The sequence below is a fragment of the Tupaia chinensis genome, unplaced genomic scaffold, assembly GCF_000334495.1.
Source record: "Tupaia chinensis unplaced genomic scaffold, TupChi_1.0 Scaffold140218_1, whole genome shotgun sequence".
Classification (NCBI taxonomy): Eukaryota; Metazoa; Chordata; class Mammalia; order Scandentia; family Tupaiidae; genus Tupaia; species Tupaia belangeri.
The window spans coordinates 898,008-908,613 of record NW_006200097.1 but is presented as its reverse complement, the minus strand read 5'-3'; the positions used below and the strand labels follow the sequence as shown (position 1 = coordinate 908,613).

Sequence of the window (10,606 nt, the reverse complement as noted above, 5' to 3'; positions counted from 1 at the left end):
TTTTTTTAAGGTTTTTGTCATAGGGTATGTATACTTGCCGAAGGGAGACAGAGACAGTGAGAGGGAAAGTGAGAAATCACCCCACCCACCCCCGGCCCAGGAAGGATGACTACACTATAATCCCTTCTTCATTTTCCTCCTGGCATCTTGGGCATGCACATGCACGCACCTGTGATGATTTTCAAGCTGCCGAGTCCAGGACTCAAACTGCGGTCAGCCTTGTGGGAGTCTAGTTCCTTAACCACCATGCCACCTGCTGGCCCCTATGTAGGAGATTTTAAGTTGCATAGATAGTAAGTGATACGGCTGGGGTTTTTAATTTAGGTCCTTTGGATTCCAAAGTATATGTGTTTCTTCCCCTTCTTCCACTATGAATTAAAATCTTACATAGATTTTTAAACATTTTGAAGGCATATTGACTTCCCATTAATCAGATATACTGTTCTTTCATACAGTACACTAGTCCAGTTTACTAGTACCATTTATTATTGTTGGATTTTCTTTAAAATGTAGCACTTTGACATATTTCCAAACTTTAACTGAAATGAATTGTTGTCTATGATGTTATTTTTTAAGATTCTAAATTAGTAGTCATTTGTCAGTTTAGATCATATAGTTTGCCTTTGATTGCATTAATATTTTAGAAAAGGATCTTGGGGAAAACAGCTTTTGTCTCTTATAGAAACTTTAATAACCTTTTTTTCTTCTTTAAAAAGGTTTCCATGGGTGAACTACCAAGATGGCAATCTCAACATTTCTATTCCGGTGTTTAGTATTCATGGCAATCATGATGATCCCACAGGGGTAATTATTGTGTTCCTATAGTTTGTTGAAATTTTAGAAATGATCAGTTTAGTGTGGAAAGCATGCTTGCCCTTTTCCCCAGAGTTTCGTAGTTAAGTTGAGGCAAAAAGTCAGACTGACTTTTTATCATTCATATAAGCTTTTATACTGCTTTTAGATGTATAAAAAATCTGGAGCAAGAATTGTTATATGTTTTGTGCTTAATTTCATTAGTGCTGAGATAAATATATATTTGTAGCCAGAAATAGGAATAAACATCTAACATTTATATACTGCTTTACAGTTTACTGGTGCTTTTATATAATATTTCTTATTTTATAAAACCTCATTTATAGAATGTTCTTGTTTCATGAACATCATTAAGTATAAATTAGATTATTTTATTACCTATTTGATGTGGAAGTAAGACTTGAGAAAGGTCTGGTTAATATTATAAGTCACTTGTTTCATGAATGATTTTTATTTTTTAGTGGCCAAGACATTATTATAAATTTCAGTGAGATGTAAACTTCGCAGTTAGCATGTGGTTCCAGTTGCTATAGGTGATTTGGAATAGCAAAAATGGAGCAAATATTTTCACTACTGTAATTTTGTTTTGAGAAGCACACTATCTTAATTTGTGCTATTATAAATAGTATATAAAGTAGTCTCTTAACAGGAAATGTGATGTGCATGCAGATCACTTATTTTTATATATACATTAATATTTTAAAAAATATTTTGCATAGGCAGACGCACTCTGTGCCCTGGATATTTTAAGTTGTGCTGGATTTATAAATCACTTCGGACGTTCAATGTCTGTGGAGAAGATCGATATTAGTCCAGTTTTGCTTCAAAAAGGAAGCACAAAAATTGCTCTTTATGGTTTAGGTAAGATGGTTTTATTTTACTATTTATCTTAATAAGTAGTTGTTTAAACAACCGAGAAATTAAATTTTGGAGATAACTGTAGCCATCAGAAAAAAGGTGAGGCTCATCCTATTATTTCTTACTAGTGATTGAAAAATTGGGGCTGGCAAATGGTGTGATTGAGGGCACTGGAGTCCCACATGACCAACCACGGTTCTAGCCTTGGACCTGGCAGCTTGCGTGCGCACGCTCTCTTTCTCTCTCTCTCTTGCTCTGTCCCTTTCTAGTCAAATTAAAACAGACAGAAAAATAAACAAAGTTAGATAAAATATTTCTTAAAAAAAATGGAGAGTTTTGGTAAAAATTTTTTAGTATTGAGTAAGACTCCATAGCTATTGGGTCAGCAGGTAGCATGGAGGTTAAAGTGCTGGATCCTACATAGTTAACTGTAGCTCAAGTCACAGACCAGGTGGCTTGAAAATCATGCTGGATGCGTGTGTGTGTTCGTGCCCAAAATCCTGAGAGGAGAATGGAGGAGAAGGGATTGTGGTGTGGACATCTCCCCAGAAGCAATTTCTCACTTTCCCTCTCTCTCTCTATAGCACCAAAAAAAAAAAAAAAGAAAAGAAAAAAGAAAATCATTAGCTGTTAATACTTTTTTGTTTAATGGCAGAGGGCATATGAATGCACAAGAGAGAAAGAGGAGAGAGAAGCTATCCCCCCGGCAGTGCTTGGTCAAGCTTCAGCCCTCCTTCCTTCAGTTCTCCATTCTCTCCCAATCCTGGGTATGTGGCGGCCATGCACCCATTGTGGTTTTTCAGCTCCTGGGGCCAGTCCTGAAAACCTCAGCCATGTGGGATCTGGCCTCCTCTGTGCAGCACAGGCTCAGCACTTGTTTTTACTAGTAGCTTTAGTGAAAACTTATTTTTCCTTTAGTATCTTGTTTTGTTTTGTTTTAGACTCAGACATAGAATACTAAATGTCAGAAGTATAGAAAATTAGAAAAATTGCATTTTTGTAGCTTAGAAATCTTTGGACGATCTAAAGTCTCACTGTCTAATACAGTAACCACTAGAATCATGTAGATATTGAGCACTTGAAACGTGGCTAGTTTGAATTGTAATGTGCTGAAAGTTTGACATACACATTAGATTTTCAAGACTTAAAAAACAGTGAATATCTTCTTAATGTATTTGATTAAGTATGTTAAAGTGAATTGTGCTTGTTTCTGTTTACTTGTTTTAATGTGGCTACTAGAAAACTTACAGTCATATATTCGGCCTACATTAGTGGCTTACATTATGTATCTATTAGACAGTGTTCTTTCTACTGCTGTCATCTCTTATGATCAGAAAATTTGTTTTTGACTTTACCACCTTCAACTTACCACTTTCTATTTATTTAGTGTCAACTAGGTAAGAGCTAATTACTAGACCATATTCCATATAAATGACAGACCAAAACTGTTTTAAACAGTGCTTTCATTGTGTTGTATATTTCACATCTCAAATAATTTTAAGGGTAGAAATAATGTATTTAAAGTTCATTTATTGTGTCTTCCTTGGAAAGTTCAACTTGACCATTTTTTTTGGTTTGTTTTAGGATGATTATTCCATACTGTTTTTATTATAAAATTACCTTTCATGTTAAATCAACCTTAAAGTATCCTTTAATTAGGAAAACATTTTAATTGTAGCCTCAACATAGATTTTGTTGATTTTGAGTGATTTTAGTATAATAGAAGTCTTAGACGATCTTATTTACTTCAATTTTCTTTGTCTATGTTCTTAAAAGAATAATTATTATATAAAGGATTTTTTTAGTGACTTTCTTTAGGGAGCTTACAGTCTTTATCCAGCTTTCATGCTATCTGTAATAAGTAGACAAGCATTATGGTTATTTATTTTTAGAGATACTGAAAATAAGATCTGGGTGTTATGTTTGCAAGTCATAGAGCAGGACATGAAATGCACTGTCTTAAAAGAAAAAAAGCTATTAGTAATTGTTTTAATTACCATAGTTTTAGAAATCATATCGCCAAAGAATAGTTCCTCAGCCATGTTCAGACTAAGGACAACAGACAACAGATCCCATGATGCCCGGTCACCACCAGAAGCACACCTCTTCTGTTTTCTCCCTAACTGTCGTCTCATCTGTGCTACCTTCCTTAACTGGACTTGGTCTCTACCTCTGTAGCTCTCCCCTGCCTTTCACTGGAAACTCTAGACTTTTTATAATTAGCAAATTCCTTAACATCAATTTCTTCTCTGAACGTAGCCTTCACTTTCTGACCTGCAGTGAACCCACACTAGCCCCTAACTTCCTTGTGTCCCAGATGGTTCTTTTACCAGTGGGCTTTTGGGTAGAAAGAGGGTCAGTGTTCTGTTTGCTCCCCACCAGCCTTCCTTTCCTTCCTGCAAACACCCTGCTCCACTAGAGCTTATGCCATCTGACTGCCTTTCCCTTTCCCCGCCTGCTTACCTTCACATTTTGTCAGTGTTCTTAGTGCTTCAGCACCTAAGTAGATTCACCTTCTCCTGCCCTGGGATATGTAAGCCTTGGCTATTTTGTCTCCATTTATGTTTAGCATTCCTCCTCAGCCATCTGTTTTACTGGCCATAGTGGAGGAATTCTCTTTAGGAGCTAGGCATTTCTAATTCCTGTATTTCCACATTCTGGGTTTTTGTTTGTTTGTTTTTTTCTCTAGTCATTTATAAAGCAGTAACGTGGTCCACTCCCCATATTCCTCCCTCACTGTTGTTCTCCTTCTTAGCATCCTGGTCTCCTCCCTTTTATAATATTTACAACTTACAACTTTTTTTTAAACTTATTTTTTGTTGGTCTTCTCCACTAGAGCAAGGCAAGCCTGTGGTATAGGGGAAAATTATTTGAAAGTCATTAAATTATTAAATGGCTCAATTTAAATTTAAAAACAACAGAAAGACACTAGAATATTGTGTTTTCAATTAGCAATAATCGTGCCTCAGATAAACCTCATTGGCTATGACACTGCCACTGCGCAAAGCTAGAATATTGTGTTTTTAAATGCATCTATTTCTTTCTTATCTCTTTTAATATCTACTTCTGTGTGTGTTGTAATTTAGATGTTAGATCAAAATTACATATACTGGGGCCAGCAGGTGGCGTAGTTGTTAAAGGCAGTGAACTCCCATGTGGCCGGACCTGGTGATTTGCTTTCTCACTTTTTCTCTCTCTCTCTTGCTCTCACTCTGTCTCTCTCTGGTCAAATTAAAATAAATAAATAGATAAAATTAAAATAATAATTTTTTAAAAGTACATATACTTACAATTTATATAAAAGGTGGTAATGAAAACAATATTATCAGAAATTGTAGAAAGAATTTAAGCATCTGTGGGCCATCCTTTGGCATAGTAGTTAAGGTGGCTGTATTCCACATGACTGACTACATGGTTTAAGCCCTGGAATCAGTGACCTGAAAAACACACTAGGTGTGTGTGCGAGTACTGCCCAAAATCCCGAGGAGGAAATGAAGAACGAATTGCAGCATTAACACCATAAACATCCCCTATGGGGAGGAGGTTACTTTTTCAATTTCTCTTTCTCTGTATCTCTTTGCTTCTCTCTGATGAGTGCACGTTGCCCTTTGACAGAAATTTAAAACAAAATTTAAGCATAGGAAACTCACTATTTAATTTTACATTTTCCTAATTGTAAAGGTATATATGGTCAAAATGGAAAACTTTTTTTTGAATGCAGCTAATTGCTGTCATGCAAGTACCTAAGACAAACTCAATTATGAATGATTACAAAATTCAGATATATCTCTAAACAGTAAAATGAAATACTTTTTAGAAAAACACATGATTTAGAAGCAGAATATATTCATTTTTAATACCCAAAACAAGACAACAATTTTTAAATAATGTAATGTCTATTTCAGGATCCATTCCAGATGAAAGGCTTTATCGAATGTTTGTCAATAAAAAAGTAACAATGTTGAGACCAAAAGAAGATGAAAACTCTTGGTTTAACTTATTTGTGATTCATCAAAACAGGTAAGAGTATTCTCTGAAAAATTTTGAGCCAAGTATTGGGGTTCCCCAGATCTCTGTTTCTAGGCTCACCTATTTTCATTTTGAAAATGTTTTAAATATACCTGTAAAAAGACATTTAAATATACCTGTTTTTAATACCTGTAAAAAGACATTTGTGGCATATGGAGAGGGCATTAAGTCTTTTTTGGTTATAAGATGAATATTCCTAAACTCAGCAGAGTTAGGAACCTTACCAGAACATTCTCCTGTCCCTCTCCCTGATTCCATCTTTTCCCTATTCCCCAGGAGGAAACATTCTCGATTTTGAATTAGTCATTTTATTGCTTTTCTTTATCTACGTGTATGTCCATATTGATATTTTATTTAGTTTTGCCATAACTGGAATCATGTTGTATATTTTACAGCTGACTTAAGTTCAATACTATGTTACTAAGATTCATATTTTGTTGCTTAGAAGTATAAGCATTTTTACTGGTATACTTTCCTCCTGTTTTTCTCTCTCTCTCTTGCTCTCACTCTGTCTCTCTCTGGTCAAATTAAAATAAATAAATAGATAAAATTAAAATAATAATTTTTTAAAAGTACATATACTTACAATTTATATAAAAGGTGGTAATGAAAACAATATTATCAGAAATTGTAGAAAGAATTTAAGCATCTGTGGGCCATCCTTTGGCATAGTAGTTAAGGTGGCTGTATTCCACATGACTGACTACATGGTTTAAGCCCTGGAATCAGTGACCTGAAAAACACACTAGGTGTGTGTGCGAGTACTGCCCAAAATCCCGAGGAGGAAATGAAGAACGAATTGCAGCATTAACACCATAAACATCCCCTATGGGGAGGAGGTTACTTTTTCAATTTCTCTTTCTCTGTATCTCTTTGCTTCTCTCTGATGAGTGCACGTTGCCCTTTGACAGAAATTTAAAACAAAATTTAAGCATAGGAAACTCACTATTTAATTTTACATTTTCCTAATTGTAAAGGTATATATGGTCAAAATGGAAAACTTTTTTTTGAATGCAGCTAATTGCTGTCATGCAAGTACCTAAGACAAACTCAATTATGAATGATTACAAAATTCAGATATATCTCTAAACAGTAAAATGAAATACTTTTTAGAAAAACACATGATTTAGAAGCAGAATATATTCATTTTTAATACCCAAAACAAGACAACAATTTTTAAATAATGTAATGTCTATTTCAGGATCCATTCCAGATGAAAGGCTTTATCGAATGTTTGTCAATAAAAAAGTAACAATGTTGAGACCAAAAGAAGATGAAAACTCTTGGTTTAACTTATTTGTGATTCATCAAAACAGGTAAGAGTATTCTCTGAAAAATTTTGAGCCAAGTATTGGGGTTCCCCAGATCTCTGTTTCTAGGCTCACCTATTTTCATTTTGAAAATGTTTTAAATATACCTGTAAAAAGACATTTAAATATACCTGTTTTTAATACCTGTAAAAAGACATTTGTGGCATATGGAGAGGGCATTAAGTCTTTTTTGGTTATAAGATGAATATTCCTAAACTCAGCAGAGTTAGGAACCTTACCAGAACATTCTCCTGTCCCTCTCCCTGATTCCATCTTTTCCCTATTCCCCAGGAGGAAACATTCTCGATTTTGAATTAGTCATTTTATTGCTTTTCTTTATCTACGTGTATGTCCATATTGATATTTTATTTAGTTTTGCCATAACTGGAATCATGTTGTATATTTTACAGCTGACTTAAGTTCAATACTATGTTACTAAGATTCATATTTTGTTGCTTAGAAGTATAAGCATTTTTACTGGTATACTTTCCTCCTGTTTTTTCCAGTTTGTTGCTTTTATAAAGCTTGCTGTTGTGAACATTCTTACATATAGCTCTTGGTGTATATCAAATGCTTTTCCAGACTATCTATGTAAATATAACTATACTAGCTTGCTTTCTTCCTTTTTTCTTTCTTTCTTTCTTTTTTTTTTTTTAGTTTCCTACAGAGTCCATATACTCACTGGGGGGTGGGAGGAGAGGGGCAGAGAGAAGTGAGAAATCACCTCCTCGGGGGATGGCCATACCACAATCCCTTCTCCTCTATTCTCCTCTCAGGATTTCACACACATGCACCCAGCGTGTTTCTGAAGCTGCTAGATCTGGGACTTGAACCGTGTAGTCAGCCATGTGGGATCTAGCTGCCTTAACCACCAAGCTACTGACTGCCCCCACCCACATGTATTTTATAATATAACTATGTATATGTTTAAAAAAAGCCAATTTTAAGTTCATGCTGATTCTTTTTTTTATTTTAAAGAATTATTTTATTTAACTTTATTTATTTTAATTTGACCAGAGAGGGACAGAGTAAGAGAGAGAGAGGGAGAGAGAAAGCGAGAAGGAAAGTGAGAAAGCAAGCCACCAGGAACAGGACTTGAACCGTGGTTGGCCATGTGGGAGCCCAGCACCCTTAATGACCACACCACCTACTGGCCCCCCAACCAGCCCTATAAGGTTCATTTTTTTCTTTCCCTTTTCCTTATTTATGACTTCTTTCTCTAACAGCCTGGATTAGATATACAATGTACTTTTTTTAAAATCCTGCTTTGTATATAAAATGATGCTAACCTGTACCCCATGACAAATTTCCTAAGTAGCTTATTGTGTTTATGTAAATTGTTTTCATCTTTAGCCCTAGTTAAAACACCAATTTCTGGATGTGGGATGTTTGTTTGTTTTGTTTTTTTTTGTTTTGTTTTGTTTTGCTATAGGGCATGTGTGCTCGCCAGACAGAGACAGCGACAGGAAGCGAGAAATCACCCCCCAGGAGGGATGGCCACGCCGTAATCCCTTCTCCTCCGTTCTCCTCTCGGGATCTTGGGCACGCATGCACACGCACCTGGCCTGAGTTTTAAGCCACTGGGTCCAGGACACAAGCTGCGGTCGACTATGTGGGAGTCCAGCGACATAGCCATTACGCTAACTGCTGGTCCCAAAATACCGATTTCTAAACTTTCTTTATCAGCTGCTTTTTTCCCCACCTCCTTCACTGTGGTTATGTGATTCTTCTGTAATTTTGTTAAATTCACTTGTCACTCTGTACACTTCCCCCCCTAACATTTATTTACTTAGCTATCTATTTATTTGTCATGATTTTCAAGCCGCTTAGTTTGGGACTTGAACCGCGGTCAGCCTTGTGGGAATCCATCATCCCAACCTTGACACCACCTGCTGGCTCCCACCCTACACTCTTAGACACTATTTTGTTGTTGTTTTAATAATAGCTATTAAAAACAGAAGATTTTCTGACTGGGTGAAAATTCTCACTGGGTGAGCATTCTACATGTTATTTTATTTCCCAGTTATTTCTATATATCTACTCTTTTTTTTTCCCTTGCTCTCTCTTGCTACAAAAGAAGAATCTGAAGCTAAAGAGGATCATGGAGTGTAAAATCTTTCATCATGATCCTTTGATCAACTGTAGGTCAAAAATCAGAGTCAGCCTACTAGCATAATCTTTGCTCATTCTTCCATGAAAGAGCCAGCTCTCCATGAAGGCACAGTGGCATCCTATTATATTTGAGAGTTATTCTATTTTTCTTCAGGATTGCAATAACCTTAGACTGTAGACATGTGTTTTTTACATAAAAGCATTCCTAGATCCACAGACCTGCTGCTTTTCTGATTTCATTTCCATCTGCTCTGCATTCATTCTGCTCAGCTCCACTGATCTCCTGCTGTCTTTGAGCCCACTGCAGCACATTTGCCATCTGCTTTTCTCCAGCCTAAGACTTCCTTCCCTTGCGTAACTGATCCTTCATATCAGTCCTCCACTCCTTCGTTACTTGTTAGAGAGGCCTTTCCTGGCTATCTTAGGTAGGCAGAGTAGCATCACCTCCCATGTCACTTTTCCCTTTTCTTTTTAAAGATTATTTGAATGTATTATTTTTTTCCTGAGCAAGAGACACAGAAATACAAAGAGACAGAGACCCCAACAAAGTCTCGATGCCACAGTCTACCCCCAGCCTCAGCCAGCCTGCGATCAAGGACCCTTGCATGTCTGGCATACTCAGGGAGGTCTCCAGATATAAATGTGGCAGCTTCCCATGTGAGTCACAGTGTCGTGTTTTACCATTGAGCCACTATCCAGCCCCACTTTTTCTTTATAGTACCTGTCACTACGGGACAGGTTTTTAATACACACACACACACACACACACACACACACACTTAATATATGTTACATTATTGCTGGTTTCCTCCACTTGAGCAAGGACTTCGTTCACTATGTCTTTGGTGTTAAAAAGAAGCCTGGAATATCTGGCATATAATAGACACTCAGTAAATATTTGTTGGATGAATGAATGAGTATTAGTTTGGACTCACTGAATGCTATGTTGAAGTATCTGGATAGTTTAACTTAAATTCTCATATCTTCAATAATAACTACTTTAGGTATAAAATCAGTTTGCTCATAACATTCATATATTATTTAATTTTGAAAACTTACGTAAGATTGACTTTTTTCTATTTTTATAATCAGTGAAAGAAATAGATATTGTCAGAAAATTATTGGACACCTTTAGAGTTACCTCACTTTCATTTTGTGTATTCTTTTTATTTCTTTTTTTTTTTTTTTTGGTGTATAAATTTGTAAGTTTTTGCTGTTGATAGAGCTCATGCTTTTTTGACTTGACCAAAGGAGTCCTTTCTTGATAAAGCCTTTTGTGATCTTCATCTAAATGTAGAATTGTTCATTTTTCTTTCAAGGTTCCCACTTGTCTTTTGTAGGTTTGTAAATTCCTCGAGGATAGGAATTAGATATTATCTTTGTATTTTCAATACCTTACGGTTTCTGGTATATGGCAGAATGTAATAAGCCTGTAATGAATGGAGGAAGAACTGTATAGACTTAATGTGAAAATTTTTCATATC

General features: G+C 35.8%; 1 protein-coding gene and 1 pseudogene across 1 annotated transcript in view; one reads left to right on the top strand and one right to left on the bottom strand.

Moving 5' to 3' along the window:
* Positions 1–10,606, top strand: part of MRE11 (MRE11 double strand break repair nuclease) — a 56,309-nt gene that overhangs the window by 10,789 nt on the left and 34,914 nt on the right. The window contains exons 5-7 of the mRNA XM_014593321.2: positions 717–804; positions 1,533–1,674; positions 5,577–5,691. Of these exons, the coding sequence (XP_014448807.1) occupies positions 717–804; positions 1,533–1,674; positions 5,577–5,691 (345 nt within the window). The remainder of the gene's footprint in view (positions 1–716; positions 805–1,532; positions 1,675–5,576; positions 5,692–10,606) is intronic.
* On the bottom strand, positions 4,552–4,680 carry LOC114004778 (uncharacterized; annotated as a pseudogene).